The sequence below is a fragment of the Lithobates pipiens genome, unplaced genomic scaffold (assembly GCF_037356315.1).
Source record: "Lithobates pipiens isolate NorthernLeopardFrog02 unplaced genomic scaffold, aLitPip1_a1.2 Scaffold_13, whole genome shotgun sequence".
Taxonomy (NCBI): Eukaryota; Metazoa; Chordata; class Amphibia; order Anura; family Ranidae; genus Lithobates; species Lithobates pipiens.
The window spans coordinates 411,039,851-411,064,694 of NW_027507718.1; the positions used below are offsets into that span (position 1 = coordinate 411,039,851).

The 24,844-nt window shown below is 38.9% G+C and overlaps 1 protein-coding gene across 9 annotated transcripts in view; it reads left to right on the forward strand.

Moving 5' to 3' along the window:
* FRYL (FRY like transcription coactivator) overlaps positions 1-24,844 on the forward strand; it is a 471,518-nt gene that overhangs the window by 334,230 nt on the left and 112,444 nt on the right. For 5 of the 9 annotated variants that reach the window (XM_077477518.1, XM_077477512.1, XM_077477513.1 and 2 more), the window contains 6 exons: positions 2,888-2,932; positions 6,735-6,838; positions 19,049-19,157; positions 19,394-19,480; positions 20,708-20,879; positions 23,808-23,940. In XM_077477518.1, coding sequence (XP_077333644.1) covers positions 2,888-2,932; positions 6,735-6,838; positions 19,049-19,157; positions 19,394-19,480; positions 20,708-20,879; positions 23,808-23,940 — 650 coding nt within the window. The remainder of the gene's footprint in view (positions 1-2,887; positions 2,933-6,734; positions 6,839-19,048; positions 19,158-19,393; positions 19,481-20,707; positions 20,880-23,807; positions 23,941-24,844) is intronic. The other 4 variants (XM_077477514.1, XM_077477516.1, XM_077477519.1 and 1 more) reach the window with 1 other exon arrangement.

A 24,844-nucleotide genomic window follows, 5' to 3' on the forward strand; every position in this document is an offset into this window, starting at 1 on the left:
CATCTCATCCATTTTTGTTTCGTTTTACTTTTAATAATTGTTTTTGCATTGTTTCTGTCTTACAAAATCATTGTTTAGTGCCCCTGTGCAGACAATTCTACTAGTTTCACTTTACAAAGCAGTTCCAAGCAAATGCGTAAATAAAATACTTTAAATACATCAAATCAGGCCCTTTAACTTCGCTAAATCTTTATTTCACCTTGTACGAAATCTGCCTATTTAATAAAGTGCCACATACTGGCTGAAATATTAGCAGGCGCTTGCTCTGCAACTATATGAATTAGAGGGAAAGGGACCTCAAAGATGGCAGCTGTGTGTGGTGGTGATCACTAGCAGTATAAAAACCAGGCAGAAAGGCAGTGGAGTGATCTGTGTATTATTAGTTTTTCTTCCAAAGTGTTGTAGACGCTTCCTTCTCTTTTACCCAGTTTTTTTCCTGTAGCTCACATGTAACTGATGTACAGGCACAGATTGCCCTAATTAGACGATTAAGCTCAACAACACCCTAACTTTTTTGGGGGGTGGGGGGCTTTTGCCTTTCTTTTTGTGCTGGGTCTTAGCCATTTGGTTGGTTGATTTTATCCCAGTTCCTATGTGATTACCTAGTTGAATAGTGAACAAAATCTCCCCAACAAATCTCCAAGGCAGGAATAAGGAAAAGTGGGCTGGGCAAGGCTGAGGACCTCCTATTAAGTTTTAATATTGTCTGTTCCCACTGGCAATATCGCCTCATTTCCTGTTTAACAGTGCAGGAAATCTAATGACATTTCCCCAACAAGCGCACACAAGTCCAAAAAAAAAATAATCTGACCCAAGGTCCTAACCACCCTCCCCAGCTCAAACCAAACCTGAAAAGTTTGTTTTGACCGGCATTCTTAACACAAGTTTTCTTTTGATGCTCAATCCCGGAGTTAGGTTGATTAGAAAGAAATTAGGCCATTTAAGTTTGGGGCTGGTTCTTTACATCCAGTCCAGTGAATGCTGCATGTTTGTCGGCTACACTGATTTTCATGTGAACACAGTTCAGTAGAATAAGGGAATTCATGAATGATTGGAGAATGATTACTTTCATTTTTTCAAAGCCTTTTCGCTGTGAGCTGGTAATGCCACTAAGAAGGCTTTGAAGTACTGGAACGTAACCCCTGATGATTTGGTTTAGCATGATGCAGTTCCAGTGTTGGGGGTGCTTCAAAATAATGAGTTTCAGGTCATAGAGAATTCAAAGTAAACAAAGCCAGGGACATGCCAATCCAAAATTGATTTTTAATTGACAAAAGCTTATGGAAAGAGAAGCCCAATTTTCTGTCTTTTGATTCAGGTTGGGTCTTCGGCCATAGATAAAGAAGTCAGTGCTAAGGACCTTGTGTGGAACTGGTCAGACTGGACTTTGATTTTGCTGTACTCCAGAAATTGACTTTGAATTTTACTTTTGATTGGTGTGTTTACTGGTACTTTTTAGGAGAGTTCCTAGTGTACCACAGAGATGAGTCTCAGGCTGCCTTCGGAAGTTTGGGCAGAGCTTCCCTTTATGTACTCCGCTTCCTTAAAGTGGTTTAGATGCCCCTTTGAAATTGCCAATTGGTGTGACTCCAACTTTCTTGTTCGGAATGAGAAACCTTTAAACTGTAAGCCAAATTGGCATATTATATGGATATTTCTTATCAGTTTCAGCCTACAGAAATTGTTTTTGATTTTGATATTTAAGCTGTTCATACACTGGGAGAATTTCAGATGGCTCCTAATGGACTGGACACAATCCACTCAGTTGGAGGCCCTGATGGCACCACTCCACCTGAAAGCCTTCAAATAGTCGAAGGAGCTAATAAGAAAACAGATGGCCAAACGGGCCATTCAGATGCAGGCACTGTTTAGGTATTCTGACAGCCAGCCTGAATTCCATAGCTTAAGGCAGAGTTTACAGTACTGCCGGGTGATTCTTTGCTGTCTGTGTCCTCTTGGGTGATTTTTCCCTTGACTTTTTGATTAGGAAATGCAATAAGAAGTGATAGGAAATGGCTAAAATGTGAGGGGGAAGTTCTTCCTCCATAATTTTTACCAAAGCAAGTGCTCCCAATGCAAATATTTGCTTGCACCCTACTCTGACAACTTGTATTGGATTTCCCTTTTATTTCTGCCTCTGTGATAATGATCACAAATCCAAATAGTCCTGATACTAAATAGAAAGGGTAAATCTCCTCTCAAAACTAAATGGTTACAGAAAACAGTTTCAATTGTTAAAGTGTGTGCTCTTTATCCAGATGCATTTTTTTTCTCCAGAATTGTAATACCTGCACAAATTTAAATCTCATTTTAGCTTAGGCACTATGTCAGAATGAAATCTGTCCATCCCTGTTCTGTTTCGGGGACGAATCACGGCAGAATCTTTGCCTGAATTCGGCCCTGAAACAGCCCCCCCCCCCCGGAGATATGTGAACCGGCTCCATAGAGAGCCGATCGTATTCACCTGCTATGTGAATTGGATGCGAGGAAAACCCACGTCCAATGCGCATAGTTGTGACCTCGGCCTAAAGGCTCATCTGAAATAAGCATACTGGGTATGGGATTATGCCAGTAAAATGCCTCTAATAACTAGTATATATTCATGGACAGTCACTGTCTGGTCAGATTATACAGAGACCTGTAGTTCCACACCAGCTTGAGGGAATATGGTTTTCTGTGCATAAAATGGAAATTGCATCCCATTATCTAAATGTTAACCAATTTCTACTCTATGTAGCCAAACGAGTATGAATCTCCAATAATGCAGATTTGTTTTCCTCTCCTGGCTTCTTTGTTGTGTTCCGTTTGCTTTTATTTTTCATCTAACATGCATGTCGCTCCATTTTCATGTTTGTTATGTTTTGCTGTCTCACGTTGCTTTATTTAGATGCCATCTAACAACAGTCTCAGAAAACAAATAGAAACCCTGCAGGTAAGTTTGTATAATGAAAAGCTGGGCTTGCTTTCAATGTGCGGGAGACCTCATACCAGGTCTTTATAAACAACCTGAAGGATAATCTTCATTTTCTGTGGACCGTTTAATGAAATCAACCTCTTGCAGACATACCTCCATACCAAAGATTGCCTGCCAGTTTATTTATGATTTCCGTTAGTAATGTAAATAGGTGCCGTGACTAAAACAAAAGTATATTTGTGTTTTTCCATATCTTCCTTGTGTTGTAAAATTATTATTTTTTTTTGCAATTTTTATCAGCCAATGAAGCTGTGATTGTCCCAAACAATGCAGACGTTAAAAAAAAAAATAATTAAAAAAAAAGTATTTTCTATGCTTGCTTTGCGTAAAATATGTATCAACTTTTGCAGTCAAATTTGAGAAAAACTCACTATGTATTCCTGTTCACACAGCCTGCAAAAAATATCCCTCCAGATGTTTAGCAAGGCCATACAAGGGTCAAATTTCTTTCCTGCAACTACTGGTTGCAGGAAAGACATTCACATGATTCCTCCATCAACACAGACAGTGCCAACAGGGGAATCCCTCCTGCCGAGCAATTGTCAGCTTCTAAAAGGGTAGCGAGCGGGGGAAACTGTACCCGCCTGGATAGAACAGCGATTATCGATAGCAACCACTGGCAATAATCGTGAGAGAATCCGGCAGACTGGTTGTACCCAAGTGGATCGAGCGATCAACTTGGTACACTCAACCTGCCCATTAATGGTTCAAATCTTGGCCGGTTCCTGCTGAACCGGCCGAGATTCGAAGCGTGTATGGTTGGCCTTCGTTTGGAGCGGACCACACACTGCAAACGATCTGAAAATGAGAAGAAAATCAGTCTGTCCCCATTGACATACTGTGTTTCCCCCTCAATAGCGTACAATGCAGAAAGATCAGCTTCTAAGATCTTTTTTGCTTACAGCTGATAAGGAGGCCTGACAGCACAGTGCAAACAGAGTTCTTTATGGTGAACACTAAATACCCAGCCCCTCTATATAGTAGAGGAAAACTTCAGTTTTTGCTTTTTCAGAAAAGAGAAAGTAAAATGTAAACAGCGATTTTTAATTTGAGTTCTGCTATGTGAATGGGACTATGTATATATATATATAATATAGGCCTTCTACTAATTTGGCTGCAAGATTGGACATACACTAGAATAGTAGTGAGCTGGTAACATGCTGCGCCATATCTGTACCACTGCATTATATGAATGACACATGAAGCATAAGACTGAAAGCTCCAATTAGCTCATTGACACATCATCATTATTTATATAGACCTGCCCAGCTCTTAATTTGGTGTGGAGAAGTGTCCATACACAGCTTTTCTTTTTTTTTTTTTTTCCAATTCTTCTACATATGTTCAAACCTTGAGGACAGTATCAGTCTTGTTGCCTTTCATGGGATCCATTGCGGTTTTTCTGAAATGTGTTGCAGTTATGTTTGTTCACTTAAATGCAAGTAATCCTTTGGTGGGACTTGCAGGTTTTTACTGTTTTATTTATCAATTAGAAAAAGTCTTGCCACCAAGTTAAACTTCTTCTATATGTACAGTATATGTACCTGTATGCAAATGCAAAACAGTTATAAGTAGTGTTAACATTAGTTGGTCACATGCAACTGGACTTGATGTTGATCTTGATGTAGACGTTGACTGTCCAAGAACAGGATGGGAGGTGTGAAAGTTGGGGAATCGCCATATACTATTTTCATCCTTGATGTTGTGGAGTTTTTCTTTTAATAGGTGTTAATCCTTCAATTTACATGACTAGAGGAGTAAATTGTTAAATCACTAGGGTAGAGATGTTTATACAGCCGTAAATGTGTGTCGAAGGCCCCCCACACCCCTGTTCAGAGATGATTGTTTCAGTTTGACATGGAGGGCTTTTCTCATGGCAGCCATTTGTTCTCTGTCCAAAATGTTCACCCCACTGTCCTCGCAAGAAAGTATGGAAGCCTTTAACATGATCTGATTTGAACATATAATGCTGTTTTGACACTCTACCCCATCAGTTTTACAATTTACACCTTTAGCCATGTAAATTAAGGAATTAACACTTGTGAAGACTTCCTGACACCAATAAAGGAATTGTGTAACTAGAACAGGATGTTCCACAACTTTTACACTTCCCATTCTGTTCTTGGACAGTCAACACCTACACATTCCATGGAGATTGAAAGGTGTCTGCGCAAACTGTGTGGATATAAATGCTGGGGCATCTTTTTAACGCTCCTTGGAACTGAAGAAGTGGCTTGGAGAAGTTACAAAATGTCTTCAACGTTACAGAACAAGTTCCTTTTAACATGACTAGCTACTACTATTTATACCATGACCAGGTTAAATGAGAACCTTCACAAACAATGGTATGTCGTATTCACACAAATGTTAAACCACGGTCCTGTGTGCACTTCAAAAGTCATGATCGATATAAGGCACCTGTTGAAGGGCACTTACAGATATTTCAAAGAGAATCTAGTAAAGTTTAATGAAATATATTTTCTGATTGATATTATGGTGGATTGCAGCCCAACTTAATGTAGGTGTGTTGCAACCCACAGTAACTGTGGTTGGAAAGTAAATTCAATTAAGCACTTGGCGCCTGCCAAGTACTGTGGGTGAGTGCCCGCTGTAGGCAAAGTGACCTCTCCATACGTTCTTGACTATTTCCAGGTTTAGTGCCCCCCCGTTGCATTACCAGTTAAAGTAGCGCAGTGTCGAATAGCAAAAGATTACCTGGTCATGAAGGGGATAAAATCTTCTGGAGCTCAAGGTTAAACTTTGCTATATTCTCTTTGAAATACCTGTGAGTACTCTGCAACAAGTGCGTTATTGTGCATGTTTGGCCAACTGAAACTCTAATGTGCCTGAGGTTACAGATTATACTATAGAGCTTCATCACATACATGATAAATATGCACGTCTTGCCTTTTCTTGATGGTGTACTATGCTGATAATTAACAGTTGACATAAGAAACATCCGTTTTATCTATAGTGATCTGAAAAATTCTATATCCCAACTTCACACTTTTTGCTGCCAGATGAAAAATATACTCAAGTGTAAAATCTGGTTGTTATTTCATGTTCATATCTGACATTCATGGGTGAAATGGGACAACCTATAAAGCCATAGATGAACTCATGGCTGGAAGACCACACGATCCTATGCTGCCCTGATGAACGTGTTTTTTTTTGAGGCTGAAAAGCTCATTGTGCCTCCACAAAAAGGGAACATTCTCAGCTCCTTCCCCAGATACCTGGCTGTGTCTGACGTCAGCACTTTTAGATCACATACCTGGAGCATGCAATATTTGAGTGTCAGTAAAAAGTATCAGGATTTTCTCTATATTTGTTCTGGGTCAGTGACTCCATCACCATTGAAGCCAAAACTTTGAAACATTAGCATGACAGCCCAGGAATTGATAGTGGCAACTTCCACGAGTCTCACATGACAGATTCCCTCAGTAGGACGCTGAGCAAATGCAGTTTAATTAGGAGTTAATAATATATCTAATCTAAAACTTAGAAGAGCAAACATTTATAATTGTAAGTCAATACAGTAATCACTTTAAGATAAACTGCAATAAATAATATATGCTTACTGAAAATGCTGTAAACTTTCCTTTAATCATATTGAGAAGAAACAAAACCATAATGAACACTTTTTTTTTTTTTTCCAGATTTGTCCACTACTAATAAAGCTCACCAATAGAATGTTTGAAATGTTCATAGCGCTTGCACAATGACAATGTGATTGACCTTTTTTTTTTTTTTTCTTCAGAATAAAGACCCTAAAATGTCTCGAGTTGCACTGGAATCTCTGTACAGATTGTTGTGGGTTTATGTTATTCGGATAAAATGTGAAAGCAACAATGTAACACATAGGTGAGTGTTCTAAATAAGTGTATGTTTTGCATGGTGGCTAGAAAGTAAAGTAAGTTTTCTGATTTATATAAGGCAAGTCCTGCAGCAGTCCAAATAAGGATACATTCACACTACAACGGAGACCTGCCTGAGTGCTTTATTGTTTCACCAGCTCTGAGTTGCAGGCTGTGGTAGGGAGCCGTGTGGTGCACGATTCAGTACGTTGCATTTTAATTTTTTCATTTTGTATAGACTTTATTTGAAGTGTACAAAGTGTACACTTTATTTATGGCAATGTAAAACCCAATATACTGTAAAGAGTAAAGTGACACTGCCTTCCAGCTAATAATAAACAGATCCTAGATTGTGAATAAACTAATAATATTGTAATATGTGCAAGTAACAGTTGAAAATATACGTATCCCAAAATTAATCCAACGCCAAGTGCTGATGACCTTAAGAAAAACACTATAAATTATGAATAAGTGTTCAGTAGCAGAAGGCTACATGTGTTTTCCCTTCTGAAGTCAAAAGTGAAGGCAAAAGTGTACTGCTCCTAGTGGAGCACTACAAGAACAAGCCGATATATATATATATATATATATATATATATATATATATATATATACACATACACACACACATCCAAGGTGTAAAATCATGTGAATATATAACCAATGCAAATATAAAGAAAAAATTGTTGATAATAAAATAATGACAAAATAAAAAGTCCAATGCTAACAATGGTTCTCAAGGAGCTGTTTGCAAGTAATGTCTTTAGTGAGAATTCCCAAAGTGACTTATACAGGATACCAAAGTGACTTTTGCATACACTTTATCACAGCTTCCGTGCCAAAAAAGTGAGGTGATTTTCGTGCTCCCCTCTCTGTTCCACACTCACCAAATCCCTGTACCCCTACATGGGTGAAAAGCATGTAATCAGATCTGTCTTTGGTCCTGGGGTCCCAGTAACCAATGTGGCTGCCGCCTCCATGGCGTTGTTAGGTAGTGGGGTATATGCATGTAATAGGGTATAAAGAATGGGCACTCGTAGTGTAAATCCGAGCAAGTACATTTATTGTTAAACTTAAACTTAAATGTAAAATAAGGGCATTCCAACTGGCCGATTAATCAAAAATGTGAATAAGTACTGTGGTTTGGACGACGTGCGTTCCACAGACTGGATTACAGAAACTGGAAGTCCCAGAAGTGACATGAATGCGTATCAAGCTTACACTTGCGTGTTCCGTCATAGGATGACGTCTGAGGTGCTGCCATCTTGGTACACCTCACATCTTTTATAGTGAGTGGTAGTGCCAGCACAGCCCCTTTCAATTAGCTGTATCAGTAGTGTTTGCTGAAGAGTTTATTTGATGAATGTGTTACTATAGCTTATATATGAAATTCATCACATTTAATTGGTAGTAGTTAAGCAATGTGGTACATAGGTGATAAACATTGCGGGAAGCTGGACTACCCATGCCCCCTACTGTTCAAAAATGTCTAATATATTTTCTAATGCACATCTGCTCACCATATTACAAAGCTGATCTTATCGAGTAAAACTTTATTAAATTAAAATCAGTGGGCTAAACGACGTTATGCGCCTGCTGCTCGCCCCAATGTAAGTGCCCGGTGGTCGCTATCACTGCTGGGCTGCCACGATCGCTGCTGACACACTGAGAACTGGGATCTGTGTGTGCGTGTTCAAAGTATGAACAGCGATCTGTCATCTCCCCTAAACAGTCCCCTCCCCCCTTCAGTTAAAACAGAGAGGGAACATAATTAACCCCATTGACCACCCCCTAATGGTTAACCCCTTCCCTACCAGTGACATTTTTACAGTAATCGGTGCATTTTTTTTAGCAATGATCACTGTATAAATGCTAATGGTCCCAAAAATGTGTCAGAAGTGTCCACCATAATGTCGCAGTCCCAATAAAAATCGCAGATCGCTGCCATTACTAGTAAAAAAATAAAATAAAAATTATAATAAAAATGCCATAAAACTATCCTCTATTTTGTAGATGCTATAACTTTTGCGCAAACCAATCAATATACGTTATTGCAATTACATTTTTTTTACTAAAAATATGTAGAAGAATACATATCGGCCTAAACTGAGGGAAAAAAATAGTTTTTTTTTTATATATTTTTGGGGGATATTTATTATAGCAAAAAGTAAAAAAAATAGAACTTTTTTCAATTGTCGCTCTTTTTTTGTTTATAGCGCAAAAAATAAAAACCACAGAGGCGATCAAATACCACCAAAAGAAAGCTCTATTTGCGGGGAAAAATGGACGTCAATTTTGTTTGGGTGCAACAGTGCAATTGTTAAAGCGATGCAGTGCTGAATGGCAAAAAGTGCTCTGATCAGGAAGGGGGTAAAATCTTCCAGGGCTGAAGTGGTTAAAATCATGGAAATTGAGAAAGGAGAATAAAAAGGGGAATTATAATATGGAATATAAATCATAATATATATATATATATATATATATATATAATATACAGTGTATATGTGTGTGTATATATATATATATATATATATATATATATATATATATTATTAAAAAATTTATTAATCTGAGAGTGACAAAACAAATTGTTTAATTGGTTAAAGTGCATGCAAACCACTACACTCCAGACCAATCAACAATGGAGATCATCCTTAAAAGGTTATAGAATGTAAAAGATGCAAAAAATTCCACATAGTCTCAATTTAGCAATATTTCACAGGAAGTAAGAGAGTGGGAAGCGGAAAAAATTGTTCAACATAAATGGGAAGTGCTAGAAATTAGATATAAAACAGTTGAGGTCAATAGCAATATTAAGGCGGGCACTAAAGACCCCAATCTGTATGTCCATTTAGTCTCGTTCTGTGACACCCTTAAAGAGGAAGTAAACCCTGATGGGTTTACTTCCTCTTTGTCTCCCTGCAACGGTAAAGCATAATGGGCTACTGTGCATCGCATAGTAGCCCATTATGTGTCACTTACCTGACACAGGAGCCAGCGATGTCACCGCTATCCCCTGTAGCACGGAACATCCATCTTCTTCCGGGTATTGCTGCTCCGGCCACTCACAGCATCGGAGCAGTGATGACCTCACTCCCGCACATGCGCATGGGAGCCGCCACTAACGGCATATCGCTGTTAGCAGCGGCTGTCTACAGAGCAGTGCCTGTCTTTTTGTAAATATCTCCTAAACCGTGTAGGTTTAGGAGATATTTATTGGACCTACAGGTAAGCCTTAATCTAGGCTTACCTGTAGATCAGGGATATGCAATTAGCCGACCTCCAGCTGTTGCAGAACTACAAGTCCCATGAGGCATAGCAAGACTCTGACAGCCACAAGCATTACACCCAAAGGCAGAGGCATGATGGGACTTGTAGTTTTGCAACAGCTGGAGGTCCGCTAATTGCAGATCCCTGCTGTAGGTCAAAGTGGTTTGTAAGGGTTTACAACCACTTTAACTTTTTATTGTCACCCCTCCAATGATCTTTAATTTGTCTATTCTATAAAAAATCAATCCTGTGGGGTCACTTTGGTGTACCTCCTTAAAATGTCGTCTCAAGAGGTTATGTTTGGGGAAACCTTTTCTTATGTTGTTGTGTTCCCTAATCCTCACAAAAAGCGCACTGATGGTTCTGCCTACATACTGTAAGTGGCAAGGGCACTCAATAATGTAAGTGACGTGTGCTGTTACATGTAAAAAGTTCTCTCCTCTATTTGGTACTCTTTCTTTTTGGCCCTGGACCTAAAAGGCTCTTTTCCTCAGTTGTTTTTTGCTTACTCTGCAGGGTAAACATTTCTGACACCTATAAAATCCTTTAATTTCTGAAAATAATTCAAGTTTTTTGGAGGGTCAATGACATTGTGGACCAGATAGTTCCTGAAGGTGGGAGCGCTTTTATACATGGACCTAGGTTATTTAAGAAGGATCACAGATAGAATTCTGTCTGATTTCAGAATAAGCCAATATTTCCTAATGATATGCTCAATTGACTGGTATTGCGTATTGAAGCCAGTGATAAAGGCCACATCAGTATAACATTCAACATTCTTGTTGTTCTTCAATAATAGTGTTTCTGTTAATATAGATTACTTCGGTTTTCAGTTTAACTAAAGTCTTCTTTTGGTATCCCTTATCTTCAAATTTCCTAATCAGCGTGTCAGCTTGCATATCAAAATCTTCTGAAGTACAACAGTTTCTTCGTAACCTCATTAGATGGCCTCTGGGGATATTCCCTTTCCACTTGGGGTGGTGGCAGCTTGAGGTTGAAATATCCGTTGGTTTACAAAAAAAGTTCTAGTATATAGCTCATTTTCTCTCTTGAATATTTGTAGGACCAGATAATCTATCTGCTGCTGGTCCCAGCTTCCAGTAAAGGAAATCGCATATTTATTTTGGTTGATATCATCGAGAAATTTCTTACGTTTCTGCTGTGCCTTCCCATAGAATAAAAACGTCATCTATATACCTCTGTTAGAATTTTATTTCAGGTCTTTTCTTTCCATAGATATAGCTTTCCTCTCACATGTACATAAAAGGTTGGCAACACTGGGGGCATAGTGTGCCCCCATAGCCACACCTTTAGTCTGAACATAATAATTTTTCTTGTACCAGAAGTAGTTACTTTCCATGGCCATTTTGAGCCCTTCAAGAATAAACCCATTCTGTTCCTCTCTAAATTCTGTATTTTCATGTAATTTCTTTCTGTACTATACTGGTGTACAGTGAGTTAACATGTATAGTAGCAAGGAGACACTTCTCAATGCCTGTGACGTTTTGAAGTTCTGTTATTAATTGCGTTATTAATACCAAGGGTTTCAAATATTGATCGAGATATTCCCTTAGTCTGGAGAAAAGCGAATTAATTGCACTGATAATGGGTCTTCCTGGGGGGTTTTCCAATTCTCATGCGTATCTTTGGCAGGTAGTATATCACTGGATTTTTCGTAGACTCTGATATGAGATATTCTGCCTCTTTCTTATTTAGGATTTCTTTTTCTTTCCCCTTCACAAAAACTATAGGTGTTTTCCACGTTGAGCAGGTTCTCCATCTCTTCTTCATAGTCTTTCTTGTTTAGTATGTCTGCTGGGTACTTTCGGATTAAAATAGAATTATTTCTAAGAGTGGGATGTATAAACTCTTAACTTTAACTCTATAACTTTTTTAGATTCAATTTCCTCATAAACTTCTGTAGATCGATAAATTTATCTATGTTCTTTTCAGGAGCAAACTTGAGGTCTAAATCCAAAATTGTTATTTCCTCTTCTGAAAAGCTAACATCACTCAAATTAAAAATTCCATCTCCTAATATGCTTCTCCTTTTTCTTCTTCCCTCCTCATTTTCCTCTTGTCGGTTTCCTCTTTCTGTAACTCTCTGTTCCCTGTCTTGATTGTTGGCCCCATCTGTTCAAGACAGGGAAGTGGGACAAACAGAGAGTTACAGAAAGAGGAAACAGACAAGAAGAAAATGAGGAGGGAAGAAGAAAAAGAAGGGAATATTAGGAGATGGGATACATGGATACATTTGAGGTCTTTATCCCTCTACAGACGTTTATGAGGAAATTGAATCTAAAAAAGCATTTTGCAATTAATGGAGACAAGAAACCACCAGAATTCACAGAGTTTATACATACCACTCTTAGAAATAATTCTATTTTTAATCCAAAAGTACCCAGCAGTCAATGCCTGGGAGCTTTCAAGAAGATAGAAAGTGATCTAAAGAAATTAGAAAGGAAAGAATCTAAAAATAGAAATATATGGAAACTCATTAAGGATATAGGAAAGAAGAAAGAGGTGGTGTTATCAGCAGTATTATCGGCAGAATTCATTTGCTTTTATCCAGACTAGGGGAGTATCTTGATCAATATTTAAAACCCTTGGTACTAAAAGGGAAGTCGTATCTTAGGGGACAGTACACGATTAATAACAGAACTTCAAAATGTCACAGGCGCTGAGAAGTGTCTCCTTGCTACTATAGATGTTAACTCACTGTACACCAGTATAGTACAGAAAGACGGTCTGGAGGGAGTCAAAAAGGCATTACATGAAAGTGCAGACTTTAGAGGGGAACCAATTTGGGTTTATTCTTGAAGGGCTCAAAATGGCCATGGAGACTAACTACTACTGGTACAAGAAAAATTATTATGTTCAGACTAAAGGTGTGGCTATGGGGACACGCTATGCCCCCAATGTTAACCTTTTTATGAACATGTGGAAGGAAAGATATATCTATGAAAAGAAAAGACCTGAAATAAAATTCTATCGGAGGTATACAGATGACGTTTTTATTCTATGGGAAGGCACAGCAGAAGCTTTTAAGAAATTTCTCGATGAGATGAACCAAAATAAATGTGATTTCCTTTACTGGAAGCTGGGACCAGCAGCAGATAGATTATCTGGTCCTACAAATATTCAAGAGAGAAAATGAGCTATATACTAGAACTTTTTTTAAACCAACGGATATTTCACCCTCAAGCTGCCACCACCCCAAGTGGAAAGGGAGTATCCCCAAAGGCCAACTAATGAGGTTACGAAGAAACTGTTGTACTTCAGAAGATTTTGATATGCAAGCTGACACGCTGATTCGGAATATTGAAGATAAGGGATACCAAAAGAAGACTTTAGTTGAACTGAAGTAATGAATATGAAGAGGAACCAGAATGTTGAATGTTATACTGATGTGGCCTTTATCACTGGCTTCAATACGCAATACCAGTCAATTGAGCATATCATTAGGAAATATTGGCCTATTCTGAAATCAGACAGAATTCTATCCGTGATCCTTCCTAAATAACCTAGGTCCATGTATAAAAGCGCTCCCACCTTCAGGAACTATCTGGTCCACAATGTCATTGACCCTCCAAAAAACTTGAATTATTTTCAGAAATTAAAGGATTTTATAGGTGTCAGAAATTTTTACCCTGCAGAATAAGCAAAAAACAACCAAGGAAATCAGAGTATTTTAGGTCCAGGGCCAATAAAAAAAGAATGTCAAATAAGAGAACTTTTTACATGTAACAGCACACGTTATTGAGCGCCCTTGCCACTTACAGTATGTAGGAAGAACCACCAGACCACTTTTTGTGAGGTTTAGGGAATACATCAATAACATAAGAAACGGTTTCCCCAAATATAACCTCTTGAGACGATGCACAGTAGCCCATTATGCTTTACCTTTGCAGGGAGACAAAGAGGAAGGGTGTCACAGAATGAGACTAAATGGATTGGGGTCTTTAGCGCCCAGAGGTCTTAATATTGATATCAACCTCAATCTAATCTAATTTCTAGCACTTCCCATTTATATGTTGAACTATTTTTCCGCTTCCCACCCTCTTACTTCCTGTGCAATATTGCTAAATTGAGATTATGTGGCATTTTTTGCATCTTTTACATTCTATAACCTTTTAAGGATGATCTCCATTCTTGATTGGTCTGGAGTGTAGTGGTTTGCATGCACTTTAACCAATTAGGCCGCGTACACACGCGGGGACTGTTCGCTCAACTTTGTCCGTCAAACAGTTTCAGCGGACAGTCCGCTCAAAATTAGCATGGACGGACTTGCCCACACACGACGAACGAACAGTCCGCTGAAACCGTGCGCGATGACGTGAACGGCACGTACGACGGGACGAAAAATACGACGTCCTATACACTGCAATGCAAACTTCGGCGTGTAAATCCTTTCTGAGCATGCGCGGAACTTAGTTTGACGAACAAGCCTACACACGAGGGGACTGTTCGCTGAAACAGAGTTTCAGCGGACAGTTTTTCGGAATTTCCGAAAAACTTTGTTCAGCAGACTGTCCGCTGAAACTGTCCGCTGAAAGCCCACACACGAGCGGACTGTCCGCCGAAAAACTGTTCAGCGGACAAAGTTGAGCGAACAGTCCCCGCGTGTGTACGCGGCCTTAAACACTTTGTTTTGCCACTATCAGATTAATCCATTTTTAATCTAAATTTTATTTTATATTCATGTATTTTTATTATATATCTTGTGAAATATTCCATACTATAATTCCCCTTTTTATTCTCCTTTCTCAATTTCCATGATTTGAAAGACATTCATTTATTTTAATTTAATAAAGTTTTACTAGATAATATCTGCTTTGTAATATGGTGAGCAGATGTGCATTAGAAAGTAAATTACTCATTTGTAGCTCTTCAGCAAACACCATTGATACAGCTAATTGAAACAGGCTGTGTTGGCACTACTGCTCACTATAATAGTTGTGAGGTGTACCAAGATGGCCCCGCCTCAGACGACGTCCTATGACTAAACATGGAAGGCGGAGCTTGGTACGCATTCATGTCACTACCGGTTTCTGTAATCTGGTCTGTGGAATGCACACCTTCCAGACCACAGGGTTTGTTCCTATTTTTGATTAATCGGTCAATTGGAATGCCCTTCTTTTTTACATTTAATTTTAACAATAAATTGCTCAGATTTACACAGTGCCCGTTCTTTATAGCCTATTCCATGTGGCTACCCCACTACCTATCAATGCCACAGAGGAGGCAGCCATATTGGTTACCAGGACCAAAGACAGACCTGACTACATGCCTTGACTATATGCAAAAGTCACTTTGGTATCCTGCACAAGTCACTTTGGGAATTCTAACTAAGAACATTACTTGCAAACAGCTCATTGAGAGCCATTGTTAGCATTTAACTTTTTATTTTGTCATTTTATTATCAAGAATTATTTTTTTTATATATTTGCATTGGTTATATATTCACATGACTTCACACTTTGGATGTGTGTATAGATAGATAGATATATATAAATAAATATATATATGTATGTGTTTGTTCTTGTCATGCACCACCAGGAGCAGTACACTTTTGCCTTCAGAAGGTAATTCACATGTAGCCTCCTGCTACTGAGCACTTATTCATAATTTATCGTGTTTTTCTTAAGGTCATCAGCACTTGGCGTTGGATTAATTCATTTTGGTATACATATATTTTCAACTGTTACATGCACATATGACATTATCATTAGTTTATTTGGAATCTAGGATTTCTTTATTATTAGCTGGAAGGCAGCACCACTTTCCTCTTTATATGTTGTTTCAAGTACCTGACTTAATTTGTGGAGTTTTTTTGGGGAGGCAGCACCCCAGCCTATACCTAAGCGTGGCATTCCAATTATTTATAATGTCAAACCCAGAGGTTATTAAATACCAGCAAAAGAAAGCTTGAAATAATGCAAAAAAATTTAATTTGGGTACAGTGCTGCATGACTGAGTTATTGTCATGAGGTGAAAGTGTCTGGTGTTGAAGTGGTTAAAAACCTGCACAGCCATCGGATAGCATGGTACTGTACCATGTGATCTGGCGCAGGTAAACGCACTGTGTTGGCAACCTGCATTTGGATTACAAGTGCAAAGCGTTCTGCGCAGAGTGTGGATTTCCTGCTCTGCATTCTGGTAAAAAAATGGCCCTAAGAACACATATGTGATTGCTGTGCAAAAGTTTAAAGCGGGAGTCCGCCGTTTTTTTTTTTTTTTTTTTAAAGCCAGCAGCTACAAATACTGCAGCTGCTTTAATGACACTTACCCGCCCAGTGCGCCCGCAATGTCGGCACCCGAAGCCGATCTCTCGATCGTCTCTCGGGTGCTGCCACCGCCATCTTGGGTATGGGAATCAGGAAGTGGAGCCTTGCGGCTTCATTTCCCGGTTCCCTACTGTGCATGCGCGAGTCGCGCTGCGCAATAAGGATGGTCCCTGCTGTCTCTGGGATCCGTGTGTTTCCCAGCAGGCAGCGGGGGACCTTCGGAAAGGGGCGTAGATTCTGCGGAAAGGGGCGTGGCTTCTGCAGAATCTACGCCGGAAGTGGGTGCAGATACCTGTACTGTACAGGTACCTGCACCCCCCTCCCCCCTGAAAGGTGCCAATTGTAGCGCCGGAGGGGGGGAGGGTGCCAATGAACAGAAGCTCCACTTTAAATACACTTATAAAAATAGTTTGGGGGATACAATGTGTCGTATGTTAAGTTTGAACTCCAGATAAACGGCACAGTACACCAATGCAGTTACTGCTGTTTTACCTACCAAAGGATTTTTCTTTGTATGCCCACTCAGTTCTCAGATTTGCACAGTCCTACTAGACAGCAAAACCTGTTTGGTGACCTGACTTTGATCTATGTGACTGGACAGTGAAGGGGAATAAGTAGAATAGTGAGCTCATCCCTCTAATTCTCTCAGCATGTTTCTTGTTAACACAAGAACACTACAGCATAATTGAGTAACTCACTTTGCTGCTTCTTCCTCTCACTCTGAGCTCTGTTGTACAGGGGATTGCAAAATGCTGATACTAGATCAATCTTAGATACCCTACACTATTTGCTTTTAAAAATACACAACATTTTTCTTAAGGAACATATACCTGCCTGAGTTGGTGTTAATTTATTTGCTCAGAGTTTAGCTTTAAATACATTGTTATCCTGTCCTTCACAGAGACTGTTTAGCTGTCTTTGTGATCTGCTGCACCATTGTATGACCAGATCCTCAGAGGCATGTCTAAATTTCCATGTTAGCAGCTTTGTGTCCCTCTTACACCGTGAAATAAGTGCGTGCTTCAGTCACTGTTAAAATATAAATGTAATTAATGTTGCTAATTGCTATTAACCACATGCTACTAGATATCTCATAATATAAAGTCCTGAGTTTTTTTCTTATCAAGTGAATGTGTCTACGCTGTGCTGCTGTTAATGACGGTAACATAAATAAAGCTAATTAGTCTCATTACAGTATGTGGCTGATGTTAAAATCATCTGTATTGTTAAGCACAGAAGGAAAACTCCAGGATCTCAAGCTGCGACCAAGCATTAAAGTTACATTTCATCCCCTAGCTCTTGTGCCCTTTCAAGTCTATACTTGTCAATGTATTTTTCTTACATTGCTAGTAAATTGTGTCTTAGATCTGTTTTATTTTATGTCAGCTGCTGGTGTATGTCATGTGAGAAAGTAATTTGGACTTTATTGCCAGCCTGTCTTACTCTGTTAACAATTAGCCTCTATGTGGATCGATGTGACAGGTTTCATATATTGGATAGTAGAAGGCTGGGAACTTTGCAGCAGTTAATTACACAATGGTAGGCCATTTATAGAGATGGTCTTATTAGGAAGCTGCCTAAGGGGCTTAGTTTAGTCAGTAAATTACTGACAGTATATGCAATGTCAGGGTCTAGCAGTGCAATTTTCTGAATTTGTGATGCTTCTTTTGAAAAGATTGTAACGTTTTAGAATATCTGTGAATGTCGATGTCATTTTACACTCTATAAAATTGCACAAGCCAATTAAATAGGCACAAAAGGTACAGATGGGGTCTAAAAAACTTGAGCCATGAGCTCTTGTGGCCTCCTCCTGTCATAAGTCTACTTGTACAAGTTCCTGTTCCCAGTAAGCTGATCTGTTTGGAGTCTGACATTTTAATGATACCAGTTTCCAAGGCAATGACAGTTTACTTTTATAAAGACAAAAATCTCTATTGCAGTAAATGTTTACAATAATTGGAAGAAGTGGGAATCATAAAAAATCAGCAACAATTTGTGCTCACTAATGACACATGCCAGGTTTTTAATAGGCTGTTAGTTATTCCCACCAATCATGTGTCAGATCCTTAGAAGGTTGTAAGCAGTCCTCACCAACCATGGGTCAGGCCTTAAAAGGATGTCAGCAGTTCCCACCAATCATTGATCAGAACCTTGGGAGACTGTGTAAGCAATTGCCACCAACAATGAGTTGGGACCTTAGGATGTCGGCAATTCCCACCAATAATGGCTCAGAACCTTAGTAGACTGTAAGCAATCCCCACCAACCATGTGTTAGGTAATTAGATGGCTCTCAGTAATTGCCACCATTCATGGTTCAGAACCTTAGAAGATTGTAAGAAATCCCCTCCAATCATGACTCAGAAGGCTGTCAGCAATTCCTACCAATCATGGTTCAGAACCTTAGAAGGCTTCCTGTAATCCCAGCTATATGTATGGACCTTAGTCTGTAGGCAAACGCCATTAATCATGTGTCTGGAACTGAAAAGGTTTGCTTTCAGATCACTTTGAAACTGCAAATCAGGGGTTTGGGGGGGGGGGGCACATACTTATGTTTCCTGAGATACAGAAACTTCAGTGTATTATTTTGGATTAGTGTGTTTTTGTTTCATGTGACATTGTGACCACCATAAAAGTTAAATTTGGTATTATTTTTTTTTCAGCCGCCTTATGAGCATCGTATCCGCACTTTTCCCCAAGGGCTCCCGTAGCGTTGTGCCCCGTGACACCCCTCTTAATATATTTGTCAAGATTATTCAATTCATTGCTCAGGTAAGTGGACTTCTGTATTTATATATAAATAATCTAATGAGTAATGTTAATAAAAATTGGCAAATGAAGTGATGCCAGTTAGGTTCTGTTAGCAAAAAACATATTTGCTGTGCCATTGCCCTGGTGGTTTAGTGGTGGACCAGCAAACACAAAATCCAATGTGTTTTTTTTTTTTCAGGTTTCGTTCCTCCGTTATTGCTAAGATGTTTTGTGTTTTCATTCTTTTTTTTATATAGGAACGTTTAGATTTTGCAATGAAAGAAATAATATTTGATCTTCTGAGTGTTGGAAAATCTTCAAAAACATTTACAATCAATCCAGAGGTAAATCCCAGTTATATTACATTTATAGTTTTATTCCTTTATCAACCTTCCAACACTCCAGTAGGTTATTTTAAAGCTGAATGCCAGGCAAAGAGATAATTACAGGGTTGAAATACACAGGAACTGTTTTACCTAACATACGATCTGTATTACTTTCTCTCTAGTTCTGAGTTTTACTTGGCCCCTGCCAGGTAGCAGAGCCAGGGTGGTGACCTGACTTTTGTTCACTTGTAGTTGCACAGTTGTAGATAGGTCACATCCGATTGTGATTGGGGGAAGAAGTAGTGACATAACAGTTGCTCCCTGATGAGCTCATCCCTCTGCTTGCTTTGCTTTGCTGCTATCAGCACTTTTGCATATGTGCATGTAGTTTGCCTCAAGATCCCCTAGTGCTGCCCCTCATTGTTCTGCTGTACAATGGATTGAAGGAGGCAAGTCATAATAATTACATTTAATTCTTTTTTTTTTTTTTTTTAAGACAAAATATAACTATTAATGCACGTTTTTTATCTAGATATTTTATTTTGGTGAAATATTAGGCAGGCTATACATGGTTTGCATCACGGCTGGTTCAGCAGGAACCGACCGAGCGTTAAACCAGATATGGGAAGGCTGAATGTACCGAGTTGATCGATCAACTTGGGTACTGGTTTTACCTGCGATTATCACTAGTGGCTGCTATAGCCGCCAGCAATAATAACTGCCTTCTTCCAGCAGGGACAGCTTCCCCCTACCCGTGGTTGCAGGAAAGTAATTTGCTCCATGTGTGGCCAGCCTTACACTATTTGAGTGATATGCAGCAGTATGATTTTTTATTTTCAGTTTATACCTTGGGACTTTGAAAATGCTTTTAACATCATTTGCAGGAGAGGACCCAGATAAAAAATCTGATATGCATTTTGGCATGCCTTTAGTGAATTTACCAATTACAGTAGCCTACTCTTGGTGTATTGGCCAGTGTGTATAGTGAAGTGTTTTATAGTTCAGTTATAATTCTGTTCATATTTAAATACAAATGGCTCAGAGTAGAGAAATTAAAGTGAGTCCATTTTGTTGAATTCTATGACTGGCCATCTTTAGAGGTGAGAGCAGCCATTCCTGCCAGTCGACGTGGTGGTATTTTTTTGCGATACTGCAGTTTTGGCAGAGTGGAATAAGCTCTTCTGTAAGGTTTGTCAGTTCACAATTCTATTCTGGGTTTTCATGCTTTATCTGCTTGTCTTCTAGAGGATGAATATTGGTCTCAGAGTCTTCCTTGTCATAGCAGACAGCTTGCAGCAGAAAGATGGGGAGCCCCCCATGCCCACAACTGGAGTTGTTCTTCCCTCAGGAAACACTTTGCGTGTCAAGAAAATCTTTCTAAATAAAACACTCACAGATGAAGAAGCAAAATGCATAGGTTTGTCTTCATTGTCTTATATTCGCTTGGAATTAAGGCGGTATTGAACCCAAAAGCAAACTTTAATTATATTGTACTTTACCAATTCATGGATCTGAAGGCTGCCTTAGTTTTCTTTTTTAGGCTTTTTATTTTATTTTCACCTGGTGATCCAGGCATTTTATCACAAATGACTGCAACAGGGTGTTCCTCAATATACGGTGAGGGAAAAAGTATTTGACCCCCTGCTGATTTTGTACGTTTGCCCACTGACAAAGAAATGATTAGTCTATAATTTGAATGGTAGATTTATTTTAACAGTGAAAGACAGAATAACAGCAAAAATATCCAGAAAACATTTTTAAAAAGTTATAAATTTATTTGCATTTTAATGAGTGAAATACGTATTTGATCCCCTATCAATCAGCAATATTTCTGACTCCCAAGTGTCTTCTATACAGGTAACAAGCTGAGATTAGGAGCACTCAAAGGGAGTGCTCTTAATCTCAGTTTGTTACCTGTATAAAAGACACCTGTCTACAGAAGCAATTAATCAATTAGATTTTAATCTCTCCACTATGACCAATACCAAAGAGCTGTTCAAGGATGTCAGGGACAAGATTGTAGACCTACACAAGTCTGGAATGGGCTACAAGGCCATCGTCAAGCAGCTTGGTGAAGGGGTGACAACAGTTGGTAAGATTATTGTCAAATGGAAGAAACACAAAATAACTGTCAATCTCCCTCAGTCTGGGGCTCCATGCAATATATTACCTTGTCGAGTTTCAGTGATCATGAGAATGGTGAGGAATCGGCCCAGAACTAAACAGGAGTATCTTGTCAATGATCTCAAGGCAGCTGGGATCATAGTCACCAGGAAAAAAATTGTTAACACACTACGCCGTGAAATACTGAAATCCTGCAGTGCCCACAAGGTCACCCTGCTCAAGAAAGCTCATGTACAGGCCCGTCTGAAATTTGCTAATGAACATCTGAATGATTCAGAGGAGAACTGGGTGAAAGTGTTGTGTGTTTGGAGGAGGAGGAATGCTGCCTATGACCCCAAGAACACCACCCTCATCATCAAACATGGAGGTGGAAACATGCTTTGGGGGTGTTTTTCTGTTTAAGGGACAAGACAACTTCACTGCATCAAAGGGTCGGTGGACAGGGGCATGTACTGTCAAATCTTGGGTGAGAACCTCCTTCCCTCAGCTCGGGCATTTAAAATGGGTCGTGGATGGGTATATTCCAGCATGACAATGAGCCAAAACACACGGTTAAGGCAACAAAGGAGTGGCTCAAGAAGAAGCACATTAAGGTTCTGGAGTGGCTTAGCCAGTCTCTAGACCTTAATCCCATAGAAAATATGTGGAAGGAGCTGAAGGTTCGAGTTACCAAATGTCAGCCTCAAAGCCTTAATGACTTGAGGATCTGCAAAGAGAAGTGGGACAAAATCCCTACTGACGTGTGCAAACCTCTTGCCCAACTACAAGAAACGTCTGACCTCTGTGATTGCCAACAAGGGTTTTGCCACCAAGTACATGTCATGTTTTCAAAGGGATCAAATGCTTCTTTCACTCATTCAAATGCAGATTAATTTATAACTTTTATAAATGCATTTTTCTGTGTCTCACTGTTAAAATTAAACCTACCATTAAAATTATAGACTGATGTCGTCTGTCAGTGGCCAAACGTACAAAATCAGCAGGGGGTCAAATACATTTTCTCCCACTCTGTACCAGCCCTGAACACATGCATAAAACCTGAAATGACTATAGTAAGAGATAGTGTAGCCATATGTTTCCATGGGATTTTATTGTTGTAAAAGGAAAGTACCCAGGAAATTTGCAACCTATGCATTTTTCATAAATATTTGCAATGTTCAGCAGAGGTGAGGAATCCTGGGGCATGCAGTAATTTCATAAAATAGTTCTCATGCTCAGAGCACTTAATGAATTAATTAAGATGTTCAACTTCCATGGTTGCTGTTAGTCTTCTTCCTTTACTTCCTGTCATGTATATGCAACAAAAAGTGAGAGCGAAACTCCTTCAAAGTGTGGGAATCCTCCTATTAGACAGCTGTCACTGAAACAAATTTCCCTATTGGAAGCTTACTCCTCTGTTCCTGTTTCAGTCACACCTCAACATTTTGGACTTCCTTTTATTTTCAGTATGGTTGAATGAAGTCTTCCCAGCAGAGATACACACAGCAGCAAAAGAAAGGTGTCAGATTTTAATTAATCTGCTCTCTGTCCAACAGTAAAAAAACAAAGCAAAAAGCAGCTTTGGAGCTCCCGCTCAGGCGTCCAAAGTCCAGTGAGGTGGAAGCCGATAGATGGGTGAAGGCTGGGAGTCTAGACTCGGGATACACTATGAAGATAGAAGAGTATTCCAGCAGCCGCACACCTATCCGGCCATGTCTTTATAAAGAAAAAGCAGCCTCAGCCCACTCCATCAGAATTCACACTTCCAATGCATTTCACCCTGCCCCCCCGGGTCTTAATTATGGAGGTACCTCCATGGGGGGCATTGGCGGCAGGGCTTTTGATGGAGCGAGTTGAGGCGGCTTTTACTTCATAAAGACGGTTGCGGAAATACCCTTCTATCTTCATATTAAAATAAAAGTTTTGGTTTTACATACATTGTAGTGATATTTAATTATTCCCACAATTTACCAATTTAATCCCTTTTTTTGCCACATGAGTGTTTTTTCATTGTTTACGTGGCTTATATAGAATTTATAGTTTAATAGCGTATGCGTGTGTGTGTGTGTGTTTATTTTTTTATATATATATATATATATATATATATATATATATATATATATATATATATATATATATATATATATATATATATATATATATATATATATATATATATATATAATATGTGCACCTATTCTCCAAGATTTTATTTGAATACTTTGTTGCCATTCCTGTGCAGGCATGTCTGTTTACTACCCTCAAGTCCGTAAAGCATTGGACAGCATACTAAGGCATCTGGACAAAGAAGTTGGCAGGCCAATGTGCATGACAAGTGTGCAGATGTCTAATAAAGAGCCTGAGGATATGATCACGTATGTATAAGCAGATAATGCCTCTATTTTCACTCTATTTTCTTGCAGAAGTGAGCTGTTTGAATGTTTGATGTGCTTAAACCCAGTGATCAATAATGATCCTAGAAGCTTATGTTTGCTAGCAATTACTGTACCAGATAAAGCTGTTCAGTGCTGGTAATTAGCTTGAAAGCATGTGTTTTGAGAAAGTAGAGGATTAGAGCGAATCATTCCGGGGTGCAGTCTGCCTGACATTGCATAGTGCGTTTTAAATGAGCTGTAATCTGTATTTGCTAAGCTTTCAGGACTGTTCCCACACAGTTAGTGGTGCCCCTGTATGGTTTGGTTACCAAAGAGATCCAGCAGGCACTACACCTAAACCTCTGGAGAAAAAAAAAAAAAAAAAAAAAATATATATATATATATATATATATATATATATTATTACTAATAAATCTTTTTATTTTTTTCAAAAATCTTTAACCCTTTCTGAAAAAAAAAATTAATAGTTACATGCAAATTGTCTTAATGATGTAGCACAGCTGATGGGCATGGAAATATCCCTGATGTTGGGTAGAGTATGGTATAGACTTACTGCATTATAAAATAATATTGAGTTTTGTAAAAAAAAAAAAAATTCTTCATTTATTTAAGCCTTATAAAAGTGGAAAAAAGTACTTAAAGGCATTCAAATCCAAACAAAAGAAATAAGAAAGATTACCTTTTAGTTTAATTTTGTAAAAAGAGAGGCGATTATATTTTTAGAGCTAAATTGCAGCATCAAAAACAAAGACAAATGCTATGTTCCATGACTGCAGAGCAGACATTGTTCACTAAAAACTGTTATTTTACTTTACATACCCCTTTTTCCTTCAAAGTAGTGGTCACATGACTTGTTTAGACCTCCTTGTACTGTACACTGCTT